Raw genomic sequence first — 26,519 nt, forward strand, 5'->3', positions numbered from 1 at the left:
CAACATGAGAAGGTTTTAAACATGGCATGAATTAAATTTGAAAGCATCTACAAAAAGAAAAGAAAAGAAAAGGGGTGGGGGGAGGGAGGGGAGAGGAGATCTCACCAAGCAAATAAATCGTGCCAACAGGATGTTTAAAGATATTTAAGAACTTATCATCTTTTCATAGAGCCTTCAAATCATTTTTGTAATATCCAACTTTCTACAGCCTTCATTATCTATTCATTAAAGCAGGATCGGCTAGAAACCTTCTCAGAAGGTTTAAGGATACTGTAACAGCACTTAATTAGAAAAATCATACTTACTGAGGGTTCACCCTGAGCTACGAACTATGTTAGGCACCTGATATATCTCAAATACCTCTTTAGGAGGGATTAATCTCCCCATTTTTACAGATGAGGGCCCCGAGGCTCAAAGTCACCCAAAGTAGGAGCTGGGGGTGCAACCACAGGGACAAGTGATCCTGAAACCGGGTCTAATATCCAGTGTTGCTCTGCCTGCTCCTGTTCATCAGTGTTTTACCTGGACCACTTTTTGCTAATTTAGCAGAGCTGCTCCCTGGTTTTTCCATATTCGTGAGGCTTTTTCTGTCGCGGTAAAAAGAGGACTTGTTTAGACCCCACTGCTGCCGAGCTCTGGCTTCTTGCCTCGGTGGGCTCAAGGGCAAACGATGAAAGACATCTCTGTGCCTCACAGTCTCCATGCACTGACTTAACTTCTGGGAGCCCCCAAGTAGGACTTGGTTGACAGTCCCAGGCTTCACAGAGCTTTCTCTTCAGTTGACAACTAGCTTCCCCCCTCACCGTCCCACCGAACCTCTCGTTTTCCCACACATTCTGATAAAAACCAAACAACATATGGGTAGCAATGATGCTGTTCTTGTATCAAACATAAACTAAACGGCTGACTTAACGGTATGCTCCGCTGGTTTACTTTGTGTCCTAAGTTCATCTTTGTTTCCCATTCCCTTTCCATTTCCTGGTTCCAAACAGGATATTCTGATAGCATTTCCCACCCACCCAGAAACAGGAAGCACCTGAAAAGTCATGAGAAAAATGTCTTTGTGCCAAAGACCGATTTTTTAAGAATTCAAAAGTTGTGAGACAGTTTGGACAGGGGGCCCACATACTTCGAGGCTTTCCTCTATTAAACCCAAACTTGCAACATTCTGAAGAGAGCACAGGTGACCCTCAGCGAGACCCATAATAAGGCCGCAACGAGAGAACAACGTGTGGTCTTTCTCAGCACTTCTGAAATTTCTCATGGAGCCCCTAACAATAACCTTCCGAAGTAATGCCAGGGAGGCATCACGGCATGCATTCCCACGGAGGGCCCAGCCACAGGCGTGAGGCCACAGAGGCACAGAAGAGCAGGCCCCAGCCCAGCTTCCTACGCCCTTCAGCGGTCCTCCCGCTATCCCACAAAATGCACACCCAGAAGCAGCCGGGCCCCCTCCTCCCCTCCCAGCACCCACCGCCACGACCGACACCGGATTCCCGCCGTTCCTTTCTTCCGTGAGCCCCAGTCGGGTGCAGACTCTAAGGGGGTATCCATTCCTCCAGGAGTTGCAAACTGAAATAAGCTGTCTTAAGGCCACTTAGACCCGGGATGCGGCTTGGGCCCTTGGGGAGAGGTGCCCTCTATACACGCTGGCATGAGATTCTCTCCCCCGCACGGCTCTCCCACTTGTGAAACATCATGTTTCCACTGTTTTCCCCTGTGGATGGGGAACTTGACAGCTGGGACTGGGTCACTTGGGTTTGATTTATCAGGCACTTAAGACTGTGTGGATTTTATTCCTAGCAGACAAATCAGGAACCCCACAGTGATTGACAAACACTTGCCTAGCGTGCATATAGTACATTAGCACGGAATGCAGACCACAAGCACATGTATGCTTAGTGTGCACGCTTGCGTGGACACGCACACGGGGCACAGGTCTAAGAACTTACAAGTTTTAACTCACTTCGTCCTCTTCACAGACCCCTGAGGTAGCTTAGGCACAGCTCAGCACATTAACAATGTGGCAGAGCTAGGACTCGAACCCTGGCAGTCTGGGTCCAGAGTCTGTGCTCTTAGCCACCAGGCTACTTGGCCTCTCCATTGCATGACACATGAATGACGGAAGGGAACGAAAAACTTGGCCCGGAGCAAGCCACACCGCATCTCTAGACCTCAATAAAGATAGGCTGGCCGAGATGATATCCAAAAGGTCCTGTCAAACTGTGAAATATTTTAGTTGTACCGTACTTAGCTGTAACGTGATCCCCCACTTGGAACAGAGAGCCTGAGTCACCGAGTTTTTCCACATTAAGAGAAAATTTGGTTGCTTTAAGACCAAAAGTAGTCCACAGAACTGGGAGGTGGACATCCCCAAAGTCAACAGAGCCCAGGCCAGGGTTCTCTGTGGCCGGCATCCCCCATCCTGCCAAGCCAGTCTTCTAGAGAAATCTGAGCACTTACCACTCTTGCCTCCACAGGACCAAGCACCACAGAAACATTCTCTTCAGTGTCCCATTGTTCTAGGGGCTGCTGTTATACCCCAACATTCCTGGGAGAGTGTTGAGTTAGGACACGGAAGTGTGTGTGTGCCCATGAGAAAGGAGGATTAGGCAGGGGGACGGGGTGAAGAGGGACCGCCATTTTGCTTATTTTTTGGCTGGCTCCATTTGGCCACCATTAAGCCGAGGAACAGTGGAAGAGTAATCCTGGAAGCCTGAGCTGATCCCACATCCACTGTCGTGTGAGGAATCTGGGATCACGAGATGAGCCCCGTGTCAGCTTAAACTGCGTAATAACCACAAAACCTGTGACAGATAACAGGCATTCGTTTCTCACTCCCACTCCTACAGATCAGCTGGGGTTTGGCCATCTAGTTGGGCTCTGGCTGTAGGTTCAGTTCAAGTCTGTTCCACACGTAGCTCGTCTGGGACCAGTGAGCCACAGGGGCCACGTCCTATGGTGAGGATCCCAAGCACCCAGGGGGGTGGGGTGGGGTGGGGTGGGGGACACACACAACACCTCCGAAGGCCCAGAGCTCACACACACTTGTGAATGAGGGCCACTTGTGGAACAGTCACCTGGCCTCGCTGTGGCCCTCCTTGGCTCACGTGGGTTTCCATCTTCCTGCCAAGCATCACACCAGAGCCACCAGCAACGGGGAAGGCAGGCAGGGCCTGCTCTTGAGAGCACCGACACCCAAAACGTTCACGTCTGGGTAGTTCAGTCGCCCTCTCTTGTTCTGTGAGGGTTGTTGACTGGCTCTTATTAAAGTCTCATTTAAGTTGGAAATTTCAAAACACACACAGAAATCACCACTAACCAAGAGGGCACAAAATGACTTGCTGAGGTCAGACAGATGAGAAATCCAAATCCCAGCTCTAACATTTATACTGTAGGAGGGACCTCCGGCAACTTATTTCAATGGAGTCTCAGCTTCCTCATCTGTCACGGGAGAAGGTCAACCTCCAAGCCCACCTTTGGGGGCCCCACCCGCTTCCCCTCGGCCCTCACCATTTCCGTGACGCAGCCCGGCCTCCAGCACCTACATCTCTCCGCCAGGGACCTTGCCCTGCCCCCACACACGGCAGGACAGAATGGTGGAAAGACTCCAGCCCCCACACTCTTCAGGTGGGTAATTCCAAGGTGTGCTCCATGCCGGACCCCGAGCTCCCGAGACTTGCCCACGACGGTAGCCTGTTAAGCAGCATCCCTTATGGGCTGCGATTCCTTCCCTTTCTCGTTTCCCACGCCCCCACTGGCGTCTTCTAGAACAACCTCCAGAAAACTACCCCTCTTCAAACCCAAGCAAAGAATAGCTACTTTCTAAGGGATTGTAACGATTAAGTGAGAGAATGTGTGAAGTCCCCAAACCAACACCGGCCTAGTGCTGATCCCACATCTGAGGACAACAGACGTGCCGGAAGCGTGAGCCACGGTGGCTAGTGGTGCACGTAACATTGGGCTCCCGCAACCGCGTCAGAGGTCTGTCCTTTTGCGTTCTGATTCTTATAGGGGTACACAGAGGAATCGCTGGGGACCACAACGCGTCCATATTTCACAACACGTCTCCTGGGAAAACCAGCATGCTGATCGTATTGCGTAACTACTTTGGATTCCATCACCACTGCCTCCTATCGATTTCCTCACCTCTCCCTGGGCCAACGAGCTACCCAAAAAGTTGTTCCAGGGGCTCTGCCTTTTCTTCCTGGGGGGACAAAGTGAGGAATAGGCTGGGGCAGTCAGGACACTGCCTTGACCCCTTATTTGTGTCTTCATACTATCTATCCCTCCCTCTTGACGGACTACATCACACCTATTTTTCAGATGAAGTTTTTCTTCTGACCGGGACAATGCAGAGACAAAGGGGGCCAGAGTTCAATTTCCCCACATGGCCCGGTGACAGCTGACCAAATGCTGACACAGGAAAAGAACAAGGCTCACCCTCACGGAAGGATGGGGTTCGCGTCTCCTGCAGGGACCCTGCCAGTTCTTCTGCGGGGACATTGCACGGAACACCTGCTTGGGACACTTGAGTCCCCTTCAGGGCCCTGGAGGGTCCTCCATGAGGCAGAAAAATGAATGTGCCCAGGCAGCATTTCTCAGAATCATTTTTGGTGGCCACAGATTTGAAACCTGGGAAACCCCAGGGAGACCCAGAGGAAACGTGAACAGAGGCTGGTGGAGACTCGGGTCCAAACAAATAAATTAGGGGGAATATAACCAGCACAGCACTTAAAGAGGAAACGAGTTCTATCTCACTCGGAACTAAGCAAAGAAAACCTGATATACAAGCTATAAAACTGATGAAAAGGAGAATGTTTCCTGAACCCTTCAAGCTCAAGTTCAACTGAGCTAAATAACGATCAGCTCAAAAAGAATTTTTTTAAGAAATGATAATAACAACAGTGATGATGATGATCAGCTTATGGTCCAGTGCCCAGGTGTTTGGAGGTTTTAAGCAGGGAGCCTGAGAAATACATTTCCTTCCAAGACCCCAGGTGCCCCTTGGCAAGGTCTGAAAACTACCATGAGGTGAGCAGACCGCATGGAAAGGAAGGTCAGCCGTGGGATGTCACAGAATGACTGAATCCTGAGTCTCCTCTTCCCCCTGCCTCAGGACGTTTGTCCGTGGAGCTGTCTCCGGAGCATTAGGATCCTTTGGGAGCTGGGACTGTGGAGACTCTCTGGGCCAACCTCTGAATTTTCAGGCGAGGACACTGAGGTCCAGAGAGAGAAAGTATGTTTCCCAAGGCTGCACAGCATGTGGCAGTGCCTCTGCCTGATGGCTTGGCTGAGGCTCAGTGAATCTCGGTCTGAGACTTCACATAGGTCTGTAAGCACCGTGGACTCTGGGGCAGAGATGGGCCGGGCTGGGCAGGGCCTGGAACCATGGCCCCCTTGTCACCCCATTCCCTGGGTGGGGCTGTGGGTGCCAAGAGGCCAATCAGGGACCCAGTGCTGCCTCTGGTCAGAATTTGGGAAGCTGAGGGGAACAGAGATGATGGGCGTGGCTCTGGGTACCTTGGGGGTGGAGATCTGGCATGGGGATGGGGGTGAGAATCGGCAGCTCTCACCTTCATAGCAGGGGATCAGCGTCCTGCCTTTGGCCTGGAGATTGGACGGGATGATGTAACAGAAGCCATGGGGCAGGATGTGGTCTGTTTCATAGTAGATGTTCTTCCAGCGGTGGGCACAGGCCTAAAGGACAGAGAGAGGGGTCAGAGCAGGAAAGTCAGCCCCAGCAGGTCCCAAAGCAGAACCCAGGCAACACCTGGTGGTTGTGTGGGAGGAGAGGGGCAGAGGGGCCAGAAAGCCACCCTCCCTCCTGTCCCACCAGAGCTTGGCACCAGCTGTCTGGGGCATCGGCAACCTACATGAGCGAACCCCAGGAGGCTACTAGGAAGAGACAGGAAACAAATACGTAAACCAACGAGGACTGTACCTAGTGCTGAGCACCGGGAAGGAAAGACCGGAGTTATGGGACAGAGACTCTGGAGGTGGGAAGGATGGAGGTCAGGGAGACAGGAGAGCAAACCAGCCACGCTGAGGGTGCAGGACAGTGTTCCAGGAGAGGGGTCATTGGGTGCGGAGGAAGCCCCCGCGAAAGGCTTGAAGGTTCGAGGGAAAGGAAGGCGGGCGGGTCTGGACTGCGGTGGGAGGGAAGAGGTCAGAGAGGGGACGGGGCCAGCCCACGGGGGTCTTGCAGACCGTGGGGACTATTACCTTCGTGGACGTGCAAGGGAAGCCAACAGTCTCACACAGGTGAGTGGCATGACCTGGTTTACAGTTGAGAGAGAGAACATAGCCACGGTGTGGAGCCCGCAGGTGGGCAAGAGTGGAAGTGAACGTCCAACGGACGCTGGGCTGGGGGGAGCAGCAGGAACGCGGGAGGGGCGCGTCCTTCCCCACCCACCACAGAAGTCCCCCACTCGGACACACCTGCCCGCTCCAGTTACATGTGTGCGCGTGACCTCGCACACCCCAGCACCCACAAGTTTGGTTAGGGGCCGACCCGCTTCCTGTGAGGGCGGGCACTCTGCCCAGCCTGTTTCTCATGGACACACATTCACTTCTGCCCCCTGTCCACTCTGGCCTACAAATGTATTTTCCTAAAATAATCAGAGCTTTTGCTTGTTTGTTTAAAGTTTATTTATTTTGAGTGTGAGAGAGACTAGGGGAGGAACAGAGAGAGAGACAGAGAGAGAGAGAGACAGAGAGAGACAGAGAGAGAGAGAGAATATATCCCAAGCAGGCTCTGAACTGCCAGTGTGGAGCCCAAGGTGGGGTTCAATCTCACGAACCATGAGATTACGACCTGAGCCAAGATCGAGAGTCGGACGCTCAACTGACTGAGCCGTCAAATATTTTGGCATCCCAGAATAATCAGACCTTTTAACTTCTTGGTCTCTTTCCTTCGAATGCACAACAGGTCACAACGTTCAGCATCTACAGGGCCCACATTTGATTTCTTCTGCAATGCTAGAGGGAGGCCAGAGGCATCTTTGGAATTCCTATTTTCCACACGGGAAGCCCAAGTGTCAGCGTGGCTCCCTTAAGTCTCAGAGCCAGCAGGTGCTGCCTACCGCGGAGGAACCCACCGCTTCAGGGTCCTCCTTGTCTCACTAGAAAACCTTGTCCATTTTCCATTTGACAGTTCCCATTCTGGCAATCCCTATCAAGATAACACCAGCATTCTTCACAGAGCTACAACACACAATCCTACAATTTGTATGGAACCACAAAAGACCCCGAATAGCCAAAGCGATCTTGAAAAAGAAAACCAAAGCTGGAGGCATCACAATCCCCGACTTCAAGCTGTATTACAAAGCTGCAATCATCAAGGCAGTATGGTACTGGCACAAAAACAGACATCTGGGTCAATGGAACAGAAGAGAGAACCGGAAATGGACCCACAAACATATGGCCAACTAATCTTTGACAAAGCAGGAAAGAATAACCAATGTTACAAAGACAGTCTCTTCAGCAAGTGGTGCTGGGAAAACTGGACAGCGACATGCAGAAGAATGAACCTGGACCACTTTCTTACACCATATACAAAAATAAACTCAAGATGGACGAAAGGCCTAAATGTAAGACAGGAAGCCATCAAAATCCTAGAGGAGAAAGCAGGCAAAAACCTCTTTGACCTCAGCCCCAGCAACTTCTTATTTAACATGTCTCCGGAAGCAAGGGAAACAAAAGCAAAAATGAACGATTGGGACCTCATCAACACAAAAATCTTCTGCACAATGAAGGAAACAATCAGCAAAACTAAAAGGCAACCGACAGAATGGGAGAAGATATTTGCAAATGACAGATCAGATAAAGGATTAGGATCCAAAATCTATAAAGAACCTATCAAACTCAACACCCAAAAAACAAATAATCCAGTGAAGAAATGGGCAAAAGACATGAATAGACACTTCTCCAAAGAAGACATCCAGATGGCCAACCGACACATGAAAAAATGCTCAACATCACTCATCATCAGGGGAATACAAATCAAAACCAAATGAGACACCACCTCATACCTGTCAGAATGGCTAACATTAACAACTCAGGCAACAACAGATGTTGGTGAGGATGTGGAGAAAGAGGATGTCTTTTGCACTGCTGGTGGGAATGCAAACTGGTGCAGCCACTCTGGAAAACAGTATGGAGGTTCCTCAAAAAATTAAAAATAGAACTACCTACGACCCAGCAATTGCACTACTAGGTATTTATCCAAGGGATACAGGTGTGCGGTTTTTCAAAGGGGTACGCGCACCCCAGTGTTTATAGCAGCATTATTGACAATAGCCAAAGTATGGAAAGAGCCCAAATGTCCATCGACAGATGAATGGATAAAGAACATGTGGTATATGTATACAATGGAGTATTACTTGCCAATAAGAAAGAAAGAAATCTCGCCATTTGCAACTACGTGGATGGAACCAGAGGGTATTATTCTAAGTGAATTTAGTCAGTCAGAGAAAGACAAATATCACATGACTTCACTCATATGAGGAATTTAAGAGACAAACAGATGAACATAAGGGAAGGGAAGCAAAAATAATATAAAAACAGGAAGGGGCACAACACATAAGAGACTCTTAAATACGGAGAACAAACTGAGGGTTGCTGGAGGGGTGGTGGGAGGGGGGATGGGCTAAATGGGTAAGGGGTGTTAAGGAATCTACTCCTGAAATCATTGTTGCGCTATATGCTAATGTGGATGTAAATTAAAAAATAAATAAATTTTTTTTTTTTTTACATTTTATTTATTTTTGAGACAGAGAGAGAGAGACAGAGCATGAATGGGGGAGGGGCAGAGAGAGGGAGACACAGAATCGGAAGCAGGCTCCAGGCTCTGAGCCATCAGCCCAGAGCCCGATGCGGGGCTCGAACTCACGGACCGCGAGATCGTGACCTGAGCTGAAGTCGGCCGCTTAACCGACTGAGCCACCCAGGCGCCCCTAAATAAATTTTTTAAAAACGTTCCCATTCCTGCCTGAGGAGCAGTCAAACCCACCCCCTGAGGGAGATCTAGTAGCTGTTGTTACTGGCCTACCCAGAGGTCCCAACACCCCTGAGATAACCATTCTGGGGTCGAATGAAATACCCAGGTCACCAAGGGAGAGAGGGGCCTCTTTGGGGCTTGGTCATCCTCAGATCATCTTCTGATGAAAATCACTGCCTTCCAGCCTCTCTGCTCTTCATTCCTTCAAATCCACCGCCCGCAGCACCCTTGAAGACAAGGCCACTCACCGCCTAAGGGCAAAACTACCGGAAATGTGAATCTGCCCACACATTGGTGCTTGCCCTGTGAGATTAAACTACACAGGAAGACCTCTTGTTGTTCCTTATACTGCAAACCACCTTCATTCCTCCCCACTTGATGCAGTTTTGTGCCGACAGCATAGTTTCTCAAGGACCTGTGCAAATCTATCGCAAAGCACATAATCACTCCATTTCACCAAACAGTTGATTTCTTAAATTTTTAGCCCTGACTCAGTTCTGATGGCTTGCAAACTTGAATCACTTATCTAGTTGGCTGGCAAATTACTTCCAGTTTAGCTTATAGATTCAGCAAAGCCCTTGGCTTCCAGGGCTTACCATGTTTTATTGTACTTCTGGGCTGGAGGGACCGTACAAAGGGGCGGGTATTTATCATGGGGCATGCTGACTCTTCTAAGGAAGGACATTCTGCATTTAATGTCTAGTTTACTGTCTCCTCATTTGTTTTTGTTTTGTTTTTTTTAAGTGCCATAAATTGTTTAAGGAGTGATCTTGGAGAATTCCTAGAAAATCCAAATATTGCATTTCACAGTAAACTAAACTAAAATTAAGGCATACTGTGAGGTCAGAGATCAAAGTGTCAAAGGCAGTATGCATGTAGGAAAACAAAGAAGACTGTTTCTGAATATAAATTACAGAAAGAAAAGACTGTTTAGCCTTGATTATCATTATATATACACACACATGTCAATCTGACCCCTACATTAAAAAAAATTCCTAGGGACTGTCTCCAAAGGATTACTAACCCCATCCATCTCTCCAAATGAGTTCTGCCATGAGGGAGGAAGGGGGCAGAGCAGGGAAGAACAGGAAAAGAAGCGCATTCTCTAGAAACAACAAGACTAATCAAACTCAGATTCCAAATGATCTAAAAAGGGGAAGATGGTCCCACATTACCCCAAACCTTAGAATTTGACATCTTTCAAGTTATGAGGATTGTTTTTTACTACCCCCCCTCCAAAAAAAATAAAAAGGAGAAAATGAGCAATTTATTACAGAGGTCTTTTTTTGTTGTATGGAAACAGCACGTCCTTCTGGGGGAGGGGGTGGGAGGACCTGGGCCTCTCCCGATGGCTCAGCCACAAAGACACGTAGGTCCCCACCCCACCCTCTTACACAGATGGCCAGAGCTGTTACCACGCCTCAGGTCCACCCTGCACAGCCAGGGCCAGGCCCCAGGCCACCGAGAACACCCCACCCGGCAAGGAAGTCCCCCCCACCCCCCAGCCCTGCTCCAAGGGAGGAGGGAGGAGCCTGGGAGGCCCAGGGAAGGGGCTTCTGGAATGCTGGGAAAGTCCTTCTGAGACTGCGGACCCAATGACAATTCATCGAAGTGAACACAAATCATCTGTGTACTTTCCTCCGTATGTGTTATAGCACATTAGACGTTCTCTAGCCATCACCACCAGGAAACACGGCAATGGAAGTAAACGCAACACCGTATGCCGCGGCTTTGAAAGAAGTGGACAGATGAGAAGTCGTGAGCAGACAGGGGCCTCCCTGATGTTTGGGAAGGACGAGGCATAGAGCCCAGAATGCCGCTGCCACGAGGAATAAGCCGGATGCTTCAATTATTTGTTGTCTGAGCCTTGGAGACTAATGACAAGCAGAAGACATCAGACTTGAACATCCTGAGGTGCCCTCCCAAATCCAAGAAAAGGGCCCGTGCCCATGCAGAGTGCCTGGGTGGCCATGGCAACAAAGACTGCTTCTTCTCTATTTCTTAAACGGTCGTCTGCAGACAGGGGAGCAGGCAGACAGCGTGGGAAGGGCCTTGCCCCTAATCCCGATGCTGTGTTTGCATCTGGTATTATCTGGATGGAAAACAGGAAGACTGGAGGAAAACAGGAAGGCACCACAACACCTATGAGCCCAGACTGCAGACACTAAGCCAAAGTCAGCCCACCAGAGCTGGTTGCCGGGTTCGGGGCTCAGAAAACGTCATTTGTCGATGAGACACTTGACTCCCTGTCGCGGCTTTCAAATTCTCCATCTGTTCTATACTTGGAAGTCAGCACCTGGTGCCATTTAAAAAAAAAAAAAACTCACCCCACCTCCCCCTGTTCAAAGCCACCGTGGAATCCAATATTACGTTCCATGGGGACACAGGTCCCACGCTCACACCCCAGGTACCTCCTGCGTGCTCAAAGTGTGTTCGAGTAACACGCATCTTCCTGTGCTTAATTTTAAAGCAAATACCTGCCTAGCAGAAAGCCTTGACAGGTACATTTGACACCTTAAAGAAAAAGCAAATGGATACGAGGCCTCCAAAATGTAAATATGGATGAAGTCACCACTCCTTGTACCTTGTCACCTATCATTTCTAGGGCTGTTTTATAGCATTTTGCCTCATGCTTCCATCAACCACTCAGCCACCAAGAAGAGACGGCAGCTGATTTGCTTTCTAATTGTTTTAATAGTGACACTCTGCCCTTCCATTATTCAAACATACTTTTAGATACCCCTCCTTAGAGAGACCATCTCTAGGCACTGATAACTGACAGTGCAAAGGGTGAAAAAAATGCGGTCTCTCCCCAGGCAGCTTCCATAAAAAAGGAGGCATACATGCAAGATAAACTATACTTACAAAGGTCACAACATAATGCCGAGTTCCCAATGGCACACAAGATGCTAGGCTTATTCCAGAAAGCGCAGTCACCAATGACAGGCCTCAAGGAGGAAGCAGAGTCTAAACTGGGAGGACGGAGGGGGCTGAGAACAGAGGAGACTCAGGACAAGCCTTTCCTAGCAAGACGCCACAGGTGCAAAAAGTCACCGGGACAACTCAACAACAACAAACAATCCAACTTAAAGATGGGCAAAGGAGTCAGACAGACATTTCTCCAAAGAGGACATACAAATAGCCAGGAAGCACGTGAAAAGATGCTCAGTATCACCAATTCCTAGGGAAATTCAAATCAAACCCACCATGAGACACCATCTTGCACCCATCAGGATGGCCACTCTTAAAGAGAAGAAGAAAAAAAGAAAAAACCTGTCGGCAACGATGTGGAGAAACTGGAACCCTTCTCTTGTGCACTGTTGGTGAGAATGTAAAACGGCACGGCCACCGTGGGAAAACAGGGTGACGGTGCCTCCACAAAATTAAAAATAGAATTTCCATAGGGTTTGGTGATGCCACATCTGGACAGCTATACAAAAACACTGAAAACAGGATCTTGAAGAGATCATCGCACACCTGTGGTCATAGCAACACTGTTCACAACAACCAGGCCACCCAAACATCCATCAGTGGATAGAACAGTATTCGGCCCTAGAAAAAAGAAATATTGCCACACGCTACAACACAGATGAAACTTGAGGACATCGTGCCAAGCGAAATAAGCCGACGGCAAGACAAATACTGCATGATTCCACTCACGTCGTTATCGAAAGCAGCTCGACTCTTAGAAACAGGACGGTGGTTGCCAGAGACTGGGGGGGAGAGGGATGGGGGTAAGCGCTCAATGCAGAGTTTGTTTTACAAGGTGAAGAAGTTGAGAGGTCTGTAGCCCAACAATGTACACACCGGTAACACTACTGTGCTGCTCGTTTAAAAACGGGTAAGATGAGGGGCGCCTGGGTGGCGCAGTCGGTTAAGCGGCCGACTTCAGCCAGGTCACGATCTCGCGGTCCGTGAGTTCGAGCCCCGCGTCGGGCTCTGGGCTGATGGCTCGGAGCCTGGAGCCTGTTTCCGATTCTGTGTCTCCCTCTCTCTCTGCCCCTCCCCCGTTCATGCTCTGTCTCTCTCTGTCCCAAAAATAAATTTAAAAAAACGTTGAAAAAAAAAATTAAAAAAAAAAAATACAGGTAAGATGGTAAATTTTAGCTTGTGTCTTTGACCACAGTGAAAAACACAAAGCCATGAGGAGAACGGATGCTGTTGGGTGCCCTCTTCCCCCAGCACCCACAGGATGGCTTATTGAATGAAGCCGGGCTCGTGTAAGACGTGAGGAACACAGCTCTGCGTGCGATGAACGAGAACTGGGTTATGACGGCAGACTACCCTGTCGTGGCACCATCACCCTGAGCCCCAGCTCCGCCTTCTCAGCTTCCTTTGCTAACTCATCCCCACGATCCTCACTGCCGTTCATGTCCCCAGAGGTGGCCCCCTCCTCTGATTGGCAGTGACACAGAACTCTCTGGAAATAAGCTCTTGGCTGCACAGAGCTCATCTTTCTGTGGGAGGAAGAAACGTTTTCACAGGAGCAACCTCTGGCTCTAGGCTCCACGCGCCCTGCAGCATCGTGTGGGGTGCCTCCACCAGACCGCCACCGCCTCTGTTCTGAGTCTCGACCTCAGGCCACCCTGATTTATAGAAGGAGCAGCTTCTTCCCTCCTTTCTAGAGGATGGCGGGCAACATTCCAGCCGTCCTGGGGCCGAGTTGTCCAGTCAGGGTCAGGCCACTACGTCTGGAGGCCTGGAGATGGTCCAGGGCAGCCCGCAAACTGGACACAGAGACAAACAGAGGGGCTGGGGGCCCCGCGCAGACCGACAGTGGTTCCAGTAGGAAGGTCCCTCCACACTGGTGACAGCATCCAGCTGCTTCTTCCCTCCCCCAAGGGGCCTGACCAGGGGCAGATGCTAACTTTGTGGTGAGAAGGCAGGCCGAATTCACACAAATAGCCTCTTCCATGGAGAAGTTTAACACAAAAGCGGGCTCCTCAGGCAGGGAAGGAAACATTTTGCCTAGATCCTGAAGGAAAACCTGTTTCTCCTGGGATAAAATATAAATATATAAACCCTCAACTTTACAGCACGTGGCCCGGAGGAAGCCCTCAATGAACGGCAGCTGGTAGTGTTTTCCCTCCTTGATCTTCTGCTTTTATGAGAAAACGCTTCACACAGCTTCCAAGAAAAGCCAATGAAAAGAAACGGCCTATGAAGTCAGAATGCTGGTTCTCTCAGTGGAGAGGGGCATAGGGGAACACTCTGGCCTTAGCAACGGGGATGCAGGAGCATGTGTATGAAAAGGCCACCAAGCCGTCCGCATCAAGTTGTGTGTGTCGGTATGTAGGGTCATACCTCCATAGGAAAGACTAAAAGAAAAAGGAAAAAGTGGACAAAACTTCTGAGGCAGTTACAAACGCCTGTCTTGTGGAGTCCAGTAGAAGTCTCTGTGGTGATGGAAGGGTTTCCTCTGTGCACTGTCCAACACAGTAGCCAGTAGCCACATGCTGTTACTTATCCCTTGAAATGTGGCTAGTACAGAGGACTGAATTTTTGACTAGATTGGCTTAAAATGCACAGACTCCACGTGGCTGGCAACTACCTCACTGGACGGCGTAGCTCTCGAAAAGCCTCCAGGACAAAGGCTTTTCTTTGCGCCTCCTCAACACACCTAACGGACCTGAGAAGGCCACGTGCACTTTGGAAGCCAAATATAGTTGACCCTTGAATGACAGTGGGGGTTAGGGGTACCGACCCTCTCATGCAGTTGAAAATCTGCATATAACTTTTGACTCCCCGACAATTTAATGAATAGTTGACCTATTCGTTGACCTAACAGTTGACCAAGAACATCAAAGGAGGTTAACACAGATTTTGTGTCTTATATGTACTACTCTCTTCTTACAATAAATTAAAGGTAAGAAAACATTAAGAAAATCACACGGAACAGAAAATACACTTAGAGTGCTGTAAACAATCCACGAATAAGTGGACCCATGCAGTCCCAACCCGTGTTGTTCAAAGGTCAACTGTAGAGAGCCAAAAATAACATGGGTTTCCTAACGTGTAATACTATGTAGGAATAAATAGGAATAAACTGCTGATACACACAAGTTAATCTCAGAAGTATTCTGAGTGAAAGAAGTCTTAGACAAAAGAGCACACGGGTAGCTTTCCATTTATACGAAGATCTAGAAAAATCGAAAGGAATCCATGGTAGTACTGATCATACGAGCGGTTGCCTTGGGGTGGGAGGAACTGACTCGTAAGGAACATAAGAGAACTTTCTGGGATGACAGAGATAGTCCATAACTCGATGGGGGTCAGGGCGTCACACAGGAGTGTACCTTTGTCAAAAATAAAACTACAATCTTAAGTTCTGTGCATTTTATGCTCACTATACCTCAACTTAAAAGACACACATTCACAAAAATACTTATGCAACAAACACGATCACGTTTCAACAGCCATATCTCCGCACCCCGGGACGGGCACTGAGCATCTGACAGATGAAAAAAAATAAAAAGATCAGTCATCTGTTCAAGCAGTAGTCCAGAACGGGCAACAACCTCAAGGCCATGCCCCTGTCACCGTGCCGCCCAGCCTTCCTAAGGCATCTAGAAGTCATTCACCCTCAGAGTGCCGCCCCCTCCCCACGGCACTTACCAGCACGCGGCCATCAGCCTTGGGCTGCCGGGCCAGGCTCACCCCCATCCACTCGTCATCCCTGTCTTCCCGGCAGGTCTTTCCACACGACATGCCCCGATTCTTCCCTGGATGAAAAAGAGAAAAGCCAGACTTGCTTTGAGAAATGACGTTCCGTTGGCTGCTTTTCAAAGGGTGGTCTACAGTCCAAGTGCTGGTTACCTGCCAGTGAGGAAATAAGGAACTTGGAACAAAATGGAAATCAACTCCAGCGCGACGCATGCCGTTTAATTCAGCCAATACTTTTTTCATCGCAAGACTTCCTCGAGGAGGGAAGTGGTGCAGTGATTTATGTTCTGAAGCTAGCTCCTTCATCTGTTACGTACCAGTAATAAGCAGTTTGCAAACCGGACATTTTGAGCGGCACTAAAGAACACAGTGGCACGATGGATACCTCTCCTTTTCAGCTAACGAATATCATGACAATTCTTCGTTAAAAAAAAAAAAAAATTAGAAGCTCTAGATGGGAAAGAACTTTGGAGAAGGTGAGGACGTGAAGGGATTATCATGAAGTAGCTCTCACTATGTACAGATATATGTGTCACCTCTATTATCTCATTTGTCCTTCTCAAGGTAGTCAGGTAAGGTAGGTATCTTAGTCCTGACTTTACAGGCAAGGAGACTGAGGCCAAAGAGGCTGCGGGACTTTCGCAGTGAGTCCCAACTAGTAACTAGCAGAGCTAGGCTCTGAACCCAGGCAGAGTCACCTGATCCCAAAGATGATGGACCATGTATTTTCCACTGGACTACAAGGTGAGCTTTGAAGCCTACCACGTCTTTCCTTACTTAAAATATAAAACCTGCGATAAATTTTAATGGCCTCCCCCTTCATGCACAGCATGAAATCTTAACACTTGACTCCAGCCGACTGGGCCCTGTGTGAGCCAGCCCCAGCCCACCCTGCCAACCCCCTCCACTTCCGCTCCCGCCCACCACCCCAGCTGCACTGCCCTCACTCGGAGCTTTAAAAGGGCACACGCTTCCTCGGCTTGGATGTTCTGCCTCCCGTACCTGCCCAGCTAACTACCGCGAATCCTTCCAATCAGGTGTAGATCAACTACCCACCTCCCCTCTGGTATTGTGGCACTCAACTACTCATTTCAATGTCTCTTGGCCCACTAATTTGTAAGGTCTTTGTTTTGTTCACCAGTATGTCTCAGTGATTAATGAGTCACAGGTACCTAGCATATGACGGACGGACGGATGGATGGATGGATGGATGGATGGATGGAAGGCAGGGGAGGGAGGAAGAGAGGGAGGGAAGGAGGGAGGGAGGAATGAAGGAGGGAGGGAGGGAGGAAGGAAGGAAGAGAGGAAGACAGGAAGGGAGGGAGGAAGAAGGGAGGGAGGGAGGGAGGAAGGAGGAAGGGAGGGAAGGAGAGAGGGAGGGAAGGAGAGAGGGAGGAATGAAGGAGGGAGGGAGGGAGGGAGGAAGGAAGAGAGGAAGACAGGAAGGGAGGGAGGAAGAAGGGAGGGAGGGAGGGAGGGAGGAAGGAGGAAGGGAGGGAGGGAGGAAGGAGGAAGGGAGGGAAGGAGAGAGGGAGGGAAGGAGAGAGGGAGGAAAGGAGAGAGGGAGGGAAGGAGAGAGGGAGGAATGAAGGAGGGAGGGAGGGAGGGAGGGAGGAAGGAAGAGAGGAAGACAGGAAGGGAGGGAGGAAGAAGGGAGGGAGGGAGGGAGGGAAGAGGAAGGGAGGGAAGGAGAAAGGGAGGGAGGGAGAGAGGGAGGGAGGGAGGGAGGAAGAAGGGAGGAAGAAAGGAAGGAAGGAAGGGAGGAGGAAGGGAAGGAGGAAGGAAGGGAGAGGGGATGAATGATCAGGCCACCCTGAGAAGAAAAAGAGGAAGTGGGAGGGCACGGAACCCGTTTCCGCCTTGGCAGTGACGTCCACCCACCTCGAGCCATGTCTAATTCGGTGCATCTCCGGTCAGGGTTGGTGTGGACGCGGCACTTAAACACAGCCCCGGGGGACTTCACTGAAGTGCTGTACTTGGACTCTGCCTTTGGTGCGCCCACAAGGACCCTGCACATCAAGAAGAAAGGACATTCTGTCACAACCCAGTACCGGCAAACAGGAGGCCGATGCTTAAACCCTCACCCAGTGGTGGGTGGGCTGCCTGAATGCTCTAGGGGGCCCAAGGGGGAGGGCCTCCAACAGTGAGCCTGTTAGATTTTCTCCAGGCTCATTATTTTTAAATGTTTATTTATTTTGAGAGAGAGAGAGAGAGAGAGAGAGAGAGAGAGAGAGAGGGAGAAAATGAGCATGAGTGGGGGAGGGGCAGAGGGAGAGAGAGAATCCCAAGTAGGCTCCACACTGACAGCACAGAGCCCAACACAGGGCTCGATCTCATGAACTGTGAGATCGTGGCCTGAGCCAAAATCAAGAGTCAGAGGCTTCACCAACTGAGCCACCCAAGCGCCCCTCTCCAGGCACATTTAAAGCTTAAGACTGGCTGGGAACACATCCAAGCAAAGAGTTCCTATCCACAATCTATGAAGAACTCCTATAAATCAATAAAAAAAAAAAAAAAAACAGACCAATAGAATAGTGGGCCAGATACTTGACGAAAGGAGATAACCAAATGGCGAATGAACATAGACAAGATCCTCAACTGCATTAGCTGTCAGAGAAACCCAAGTGAGAGGCCACTTCACACCTACTAGAAGGCGAAACCGAAAGGGATGAAAATGCCAAGTGCTGGCCAACCACAGCTCCGCAGGTAAATCTCACAAATACAACACCGGGCAAAAGACAGGAGGGCCAACGGGTACTCACTGAGTCCACTTATCTGAAGCTCGGAGCAGGTGAAATTTAACTGGTGCTAGAGGTCATGCTATGGGTTACTTCCGGAGAGGAGCAAGGGGGGCGGTGTGGCTAGGGAGAGGGGGCTTTCCAGGGGTGCTTATCACGTTCTATTTCCAACCTGAGTAGTGTCTACTCAGATTTATGATAATTCATTGAATTGCATATATATGACATGGGTACTTTCCTGGATGTGTGGGATGCTTTAATAAAAAAAAAATAAGAAGCAGGAAATTTAGAGATGCCATTTCTCTTCTGTGCCCCCCTCTTCCCCTCCCCCCCCCCCCCCCACAAAACATACGTACTTAGGGGGCAATAGGAAAGAAACAACAGGAGTGTCGAATTATACACCACATCCTCTGTCCCAAGGCAAACCAGAGATAGAATAGTTCACATGTGAATAAGGGCAAGGAGGAAGCTCTACATCCTTTATCTTGAACCGGAAACTGCCGGGGTCAGTGGGGTGGGGGAGGATGGCCCCTGCAGGGCCCCTCCCCACTGGAGGAAAAGAGCAAGCCATGCTAAGAAGACAGACAAGACATATTCAGGGCTGTGTGGACATAGAACATCCGGGGGGGGGGGGGGGGTGATTAGCAACAAGCTCCCTACAGATGTCACAGAAACGATTCTGCCCTGCATTTGTATGCACTGTTTCCAGAGTGGTCAAGAGCAGTGTTTATTTATTTATTTTTATTTTTAAAAAATTTTTTTAATGTTTATTTTTTTTATTTTTGAGACAGAGAGAGACAGAGCATGAACGGGGGAGGGGCAGAGAGAGAGGGAGACACAGAATCGGAAGCAGGCTCCAGGCCCCGAGCCATCAGCCCAGAGCCCGACGCGGGCCTCGAACTCACGGACCGCGAGATCGTGACCTGAGCCGAAGTCGGACGCTTAACCGACTGAGCCACCCAGGCACCCCAAGAGCAGTGTTTAGAATACTAAGCGGCACCAATCAGGCAGGGTGTGCTGAGCCACAAGCCATTTGGAAGAGGACTTGTAAGGTGAGACCCTGAACAAGACCTACACCGATGTCCAAAGAGTAGAAAATTCCAAGCCACTGCTCAATGAGAACATGACCTGCTCCTTATGTCTAGCAGCCTAGAAAGGAGATGCCGTTCACCTGGAAAGGTTCCAGGCACATCGTGAAGTGTGCTGTGCCCCCTAACCCTGCGACAGAAAGCGTTACCCCTCACGTGTCTGTGGAAAAGCAGCCTAGCAGAGGTTAGAATGACCCCAGAGAGCCTCCCTGGAGATGTGGCCCAGGCTCCCCTCACTTTGTCCTGAAAGCCACCTTCACCTTGGGGTCATGATATCCACCCCTACCCTGGCAGCAGAGTGATGGTGTTCCCTCCCCAGCACCCCAGCTGAAAGGAGTGGAGATCTATACATCAGATAACAAAAGTCTGGGACCTTCAGATGGACCCTCAGCAAAGGCTGGACACCCATACTAATCCGGCCCAGAGACATGGTATCAGGTTCACGGGAAGGGACGTGGGTCCTGTCTTTGTAGGTTCCACACTCAACGTGGGGCTCGAACTCACGACCCTGAGATCTAGAGTCGCACGCTCTACTGACTGAGCCGGCAAGAATGTGGGTCCTGTCTTAATTCCCAGCGCCCTGAGCCCAATCCCTCAACGCCCACACACTGACGACACAAACGATCACCAAGGATCTCCGGGGACACACGGAGCCAAGGAAGACCCACCCTCACCGGAGCATTTCCTGCCGGGTGGTCTTGAGAGTTGGTGCTCGATTCCGGGCGGGGGGTGAGAGGAACGGATCCCCGAGCTTCCCCGGGGCCCCTCAGCAGCACCCCGGGAAGCTGGCCGGCTGCTCCCTGCTCCTGCAGCCTCACCGGGGAGGGGGGAGGCCCCAGCTGCAGAATCAGCAGGCAGAAGCAGGGCTGCACCCCCAGCCGCCAGAAATCTCAGCGAGCACTTTCCCTCGCAGGGCGGGCGGCTGGGCCGGCTCCCGGCGGCTCCAGCTCAAACGCAGGATGACACATAAAACGCAACCCCGGCGGGAAGAAAGCCACATTAAGGGACCGGCTTCCCCCCTGGCTTCTGGGGCTGAGCCTCAGAGCCACCGGGGCCAGCAGAGGGTTGCTTGCGATAAGGCCGGTTATGTTTTCACAGGTGACAAGAATTAGCAGTTTGACAGATCTAAACTGCCGAACCGTCCTCCGCCTTTCCACGCGTCAGGTTGTAGAAGCCTGGGAACATAAAACGCCTCCCGCACTCGGAAACCCCAGCGGGACAGGGCTGGGCCCACGAGTTCCCACAAACTCCAAATTTACATTAGCTCGGCGAATAAATGCCACTTGCAATTCATTTTATTAAAAACCACGAAAATTAGACGAAGGGAAGAAGTATTCACACAGCGAGGAAGGGAAACGGCTGCAAGGAGCAAGCTGTTTCTCCACCGCATCCCCCAAAACGGCACTGGTGCCCCGGTCCTGTCAGAGAGTGCCACTGGGCCGGAGTCACAGACCCGGGGTCACGGGTTATCCCGGGAAGGGACCCCGGAGAGCCGACATCCCAGGCGCCGGTGCTTCCAGCCCAGAGCGGAGACTGAGAGGGACAAAGTTCGTATCAGAGTCTAAGGTGGAGAAAGGATCCGCTGGATGAGTTTTTTCCCCTTCCAAACCCACGGTACTCAGCGGTCCTAGCGATGGCTGATCGAGCACTGATAACAACCCTTTGGTTCCAAGTCCCCGTCAGCCGGTCGGACGAGGTTTTTCCAAGTCCTTTGCAATGGGAAACGAAGCAGGAGATAAGGGGGCGTGTGCACACACACATGCGCTCCCCGGGGGTGGCACGGTGGAGCCCCGGCTTGTATCTCTGTGTTTACAGAACGCTGTGGCTTCCTCCCCAGCCTGGCGTTGCTCTGGGGCAGCTCTGGGGCTGCTTGCCCAGCAGCAAGACCGCTGCCATAGGCCAGCCCATGAGCCGGTCTCTTCTGAAGTCAGTTCAGCTGGCTGTCTGCCAGGCCGATCCCGAGAGACAGAGCGTGCGACCGCCCAGAGTTCAGGACAAGCCACCGCACAGACGCCATATCCGCCTCTTCTCGTCTGTTATTCTCTGCGTTATAAAGAGACAGCCCGTCACTTCCCAGAGCCCCCCACAATCTTCCCCGGTACCTTCGACACGACACTGAGATGGCTCCTTCCTTCGTACGGTTGCCACAGGAAAGGGCCCAGGTGTCCCCGCCAACAGGCTCCCATCAACAAGCCATCAGGCCGATTCTCACCCTTGCTTGCTACTTCACGTGTGGTCCTCAGACCAGCAGCAGGGAAAGCAGGGGAAATGCCCGGGAGCTTGATGGAAAAGCAGGACCTCAGGCCTCAGCCCCCCCAAATCAGAACACGCGTCTTAACCGGCCCTCCCGGCGATGCGGAGGCTAACACGCTATACAACCCCCTACGTGGACGACAAATAATCGCGCTCCATCTGCAGCCAGTACGAAGGGATGACTCTTGAGAAAGGAACCCTGCTCCTATCCCACCCCTAAAGATGCGCTCAAACTTCAAGGACATTTTAGACTCCTCTCCTTAACTCGTTACTTTAGATTTCTAATGACGAGGACGATCAGGGTGTATCAGGCACTTGGAGGGCGCAGGATCTGGGCAAGCGGGGTATAGCACGCACCCCGGCGGTCGAGCGCACTGCCCACCCCCCTATTCTGCCCACCCCACGTCAGCCAGAAAGGAGGAAAAGGGACCCAGAAGGCGCAGGGCGACCAGTCTGCAGCCAGCCACCACAGTGTGATCTTGCCCAAGAAAAGCCCTCACGAGACTCTCGGGTGGTTCCCGGGTTAACACTTTGATTTGGAGGCTCTGTCATGCCAAAGAACAGGGGTTTAAAATAGAAAGAAGCCCTTTCTCCTCCCCATCAGGCTGAATGTCAATCACGTCCTCACTTTTCTAAAACGCATATGTGGCTGGCACAGTGATGCCCAGAGGTTTGCTTTTTTTTTTTTTTTTTAAGAAGAAATCATCAACACCTATCTTTTTTTTCTTTTAGAGAGGGAGAGAGCATGAGAGGGGGCGGGGCAGAGAGAGAGAGGGAGAGAGGAAGAATCCCAGGCAGGCTCCACACCCAACATAGAGCCTGACACGGGGCTCAACCCCACGACCCTGGGGTCATAACCTGAGCCGAAATCAAGAGTCGGACACTCAGCTGACTGAGCCACCCGGGCGCCCCCAGATTTGCCTCTCTTAATGAGTAGTTCACACACCTGTCTGGAAATGTGGGCCCATCCGTTCACCTGCCAACACTAGTTATGCTCACGGGTTGTCTGATTTCTTGCTCAAGGCAACCCTGTCGGGCAGCTTCCCATGTGTGCTCTACTCAGAGACGGTGGTTACGCTGCTGGTGAGCTGGGATTTAAACCCGGGGCATCCGTGGCCAGTCCTCCAAACTCCGCCTCTCCGACACAGCCACCCCCCTGGTTGACACGTGTGGGAAAGCGGGCTACAAAGCTCCACTCCGGCCACCCACCAGCTCTGAAGCCCTCCCTCGCATCACCGGAGCAGACGGCAGGTAAACTCCCTGGCAAGCGGGCAACAGGAGAGGACCGAGCTGCCTCCCTGGGGAAGGCTCCCTCCCTCCCCACAAATACCTCAGCAGTGATTCCTCAGGGCGAAATCACAGCCGGGAGGACGACAACTGGAAATGGAAAACCTTAAATGCATTAGGTTTGCGCTCACGCATTTGAAGCCAAAGCCAAAGCTTCCCCAGAGACACGTGTCAGTTACAGGCGTGGAATTCGTTCATCCCACAGGACCACCCAAGGAATCCCCGGGCAAAAAATAGCTGAGATCTGAACAGACAGGGGGCTGTTTGGGGCCAGGGAGCCACCTCTGACCACACGGAACCCTTCCCCCCCACAGAGAGAGGAGACTCTGGGGCCAGTGCTTGCCAACTAAAGCTGGGGACCCAAAAGGCTTCGGAAGCTCCTCTTTTCATGTTTGGAGAAACTGAGGCTCCAGCTCAAAACACTGGATAACTAACTGCTTTTTAGGGGGTTGAAACTAATAGTTCCACTAGAATTCTAAGCTTTGAGGGCAAATTACTCAGGGTGGTAATTTGGCAAGAAGCACAGGGTTCAAGTTCTGCCTCAACCACTGATAAGCTATGTGACCTCAGGCAAGTTTCTTAACTACTCCGGGCCTCGGTCTTCTTCCTCTGTAAAATGGGAAAAAATAAAAATATACCTAGTAAGGGTGCTTGCAAGGTGGAAGACAACGTTTATAAAGCACCTGGCACAAAAGGGGTGCCTGGGTGGCTCAGTCGGTTAAGCGTCCGACTTCGGCTCAGGTCATGATCTCGCAGTCTGTGTGTTCGAGCCCCATGTCGGGCTCTGTGCTGACCGCTCGGAGCCTGGAGCCTGCTTCACATTCTGTGTCTCCCTCTCTCTCTGCCCCTCCCCCACTTGCGTTCTGTCTCAAAAATAAACAAACTTTAAAAAATATATATTTTTAAATAAAAAACGTACCTAGCACCGTGCTTGGTACAAAGTAGGTGTTCAGTGAAACATAAGAATGTTCGACATAGGCCAAACACCCTCGCACCCAACTCACCCCCGCTCCCCCTCTTGGCAGAACTCCCAGGAGCTCCTCAGAACCTGGAATTCATTTAGACCCTTAGCTGAGGTCACAGAAATCCAGGAATGGCTGGGACACTTTCGCCACTAGTGGTGGACTGCAAAAGTAGTCACAATTCGCCATCCCTCCCGTATCCACACCTTTCTTCCTGGTACCTCGCAGCTTCTCCCATCAGGAGGTGGAGTCTGTCTCCCCCTCTTGAATGCGGGCAGGCCCCGGAACTTGCCTCGGCCAGCACCATGTGACCGAGGGGGTGGTTTGACTTCCCAGCTCGGGCTTCAAGAGACCGCGCGTGCCTCTGATTCCTCCCTCGGCACCTTGCCCAGCACATGTACAAGCCCAGGCTGCGGGAGCACGAAAGACACAGGGAGATGGGCCGTCTCACCTGAAGCCATCCTAGACCAGCCGGCCCGCCTGCCTGCCCAGAAGCTGAGAGCAGACGCGTGAGGGAGCCCAGCGAGAGAAGAACGATCCCGCTGAACCCCACCAAAACCGCCAACTACAGACTCAGTGGTTTCAACCACTGAGTTTGAGGGTGATTTGTGACGCAGCAACACTGTGGAAGCAGAAAAGAGATACAGCATCAAGGCAGGACACGCTACTTCTGAAGGGACCTTATGGCCACCCAGGACCACACACTTTTACTGAGGGCCCTGATATGGGAAAGGCAGGGTGGGGTGGCAGATTCTGCCCCGAAGAATGTGGCGTCTCCTCTCCAGCTCTGTGACCTCGGGCAAAGCCCCCTGACCACCCCGGCCCTCCCTCATCTTTAAAAGATAATACAGGGGCTCTGGGGTGGCTCAGTTGGTTGAGCAACCGACTCTTGGTTTCAGCTCAGGTCATGATCTCATGGTTCAGGGGCTTAAGCCCCATGCTGGGCTCTACACTGTCAGTGTGGAAACTTCTTTAGATTCTCTCTCTCTTTCTCTCTCCCTCCCTCCCTCCCTCCCTCTCTTTTGCCCATCACCTGCTTGTGCTCGCCCTCTCTCTTTCTCAAAATAAATAGACATTTAAAATTTTTTAATTAAAAAGAACAAAAATAAAAGATAATAAAAACACACAGTCCCCTTCCCAGTGCAGCAGGGAGGCACGAAAAGAAATGGCAAGTGTTGGGGGTGGGGTGCATCCAGGATGGCCTGACTTTTGAGAATGGGGTAGGAGTTTTCATCTGCCAAGGCCAAGAGCAGACAGAAATGCTCCCAGAAAAAGCATCAGGGCACTTTTCCTTCCTCCTTTGGAAATGGATACCTTGGACAGGGACTCGGTGAGGGAGGGGACAGCAGCAAGCCTGACCCTGGGAACAGCCAGACAGGCATTGAGTCAGGCCCACCTGGGTTCAAATCACAAGCCTGCCATCTACTTGCTGGATAACCTCGGATCTGGCTTCCGCACCTCAGCCACAGCTCCCACTGCAACAGAGTAACCATGAGCACAGCACCCTTGGCACATAGAGTACTCATAAAAGGCTGGCAATAATCCAGCTCAGAAAATGCTAAGTCTGAGAATGAAACAGGTGACTTCATGCCCAACTGGGGAAGAGCAGAAACACAGGCAGGGTCCCCCCCGCCGCCCCGCCCTTGGAGAGGCATCAGCCTGCTGGTCGCCCTGGCAGGGAGTGAAGGGCCCTCAGAGCCTGCCGCCCTGCCCTGGCCGGGGCCTCGGGTCTTGGCAGATGCACTGAGAAGCAGCAGCTGGAGAAGGAAGCATGGTGAAAGGGCCAATGTTTTCCTTCCCCACCTAAGAGCATCAAGGACACATTAAAATCCAAGAGAGGAAAGCTACAGACATCACGGAGATGAGTAAAAGCCTTGCGTGAGGTCTTCCTGGTAGTTTCTCGTGATGATTTTCTTCTCCAAGAACAATACTTTTATTTTTTGCTAGAATTCTCACCACCCCCTCCCAGACTTATGTGGAGCCCAGGATGGGGGCCAGAGCTCCCCATACCAGGGGCGGCCTCCCACCTGCTGAGAGAAGAAAGCAGCCTGCAGAGCCCTGGGATGGACAGTCCCACGGGTCTCCAAGTAAAGGAGCCATCTCAGGGCCTTTCTGGAAGCAGACAGCATGTAAATGAATACACAGAAATGCAGATTTACGTAGAGCATGACCACAATTTTAGAGACCACACATAATGAGGGGTGCGTCTTAACACAAGACTATCTCATTCATTTCTGTATTGAGTATTGACACTCAGATCGTGATAAATGAATAAAGGATTCAACAAATGTACCAGAAGCAAACTCTTTTAGCATCTAAAGTCAGGATAAAGATGACCATTCGTTCCACAAGTCAAATCAAAGTAACAAAAAGAGTAACTACCAGTGTTGATCGAGGGTGTCCTACAAAGTAACAATAGGGTAAGTACTTACCCAGGGTTTCCTTTGTGCTGGAGGCTGTGTTCCAGGCTCTGCAGCGATCATCTCATTTAATGCACTCAACAATGTGGGGGAGAGAAACGCTTTAT

General features: G+C 51.0%; 1 protein-coding gene across 4 annotated transcripts in view; it reads right to left on the minus strand.

The window, feature by feature from the left end:
* The window catches only part of ITGA9 (integrin subunit alpha 9), a 357,217-nt gene that overhangs the window by 322,422 nt on the left and 8,276 nt on the right, over positions 1–26,519 (minus strand). For all 4 annotated transcript variants that reach the window (XM_053903994.1, XM_053903996.1, XM_053903995.1 and 1 more), the window contains exons 2-4: positions 17,546–17,673; positions 15,617–15,723; positions 5,577–5,700 (exon numbers count right to left, since the gene is read on the minus strand). In XM_053903994.1, coding sequence (XP_053759969.1) covers positions 5,577–5,700; positions 15,617–15,723; positions 17,546–17,673 — 359 coding nt within the window. The remainder of the gene's footprint in view (positions 1–5,576; positions 5,701–15,616; positions 15,724–17,545; positions 17,674–26,519) is intronic.

This window comes from Panthera pardus, unplaced genomic scaffold (assembly GCF_024362965.1).
Source record: "Panthera pardus isolate Hobbes unplaced genomic scaffold, ASM2436296v1 HiC_scaffold_16, whole genome shotgun sequence".
NCBI lineage: Eukaryota > Metazoa > Chordata > Mammalia > Carnivora > Felidae > Panthera > Panthera pardus.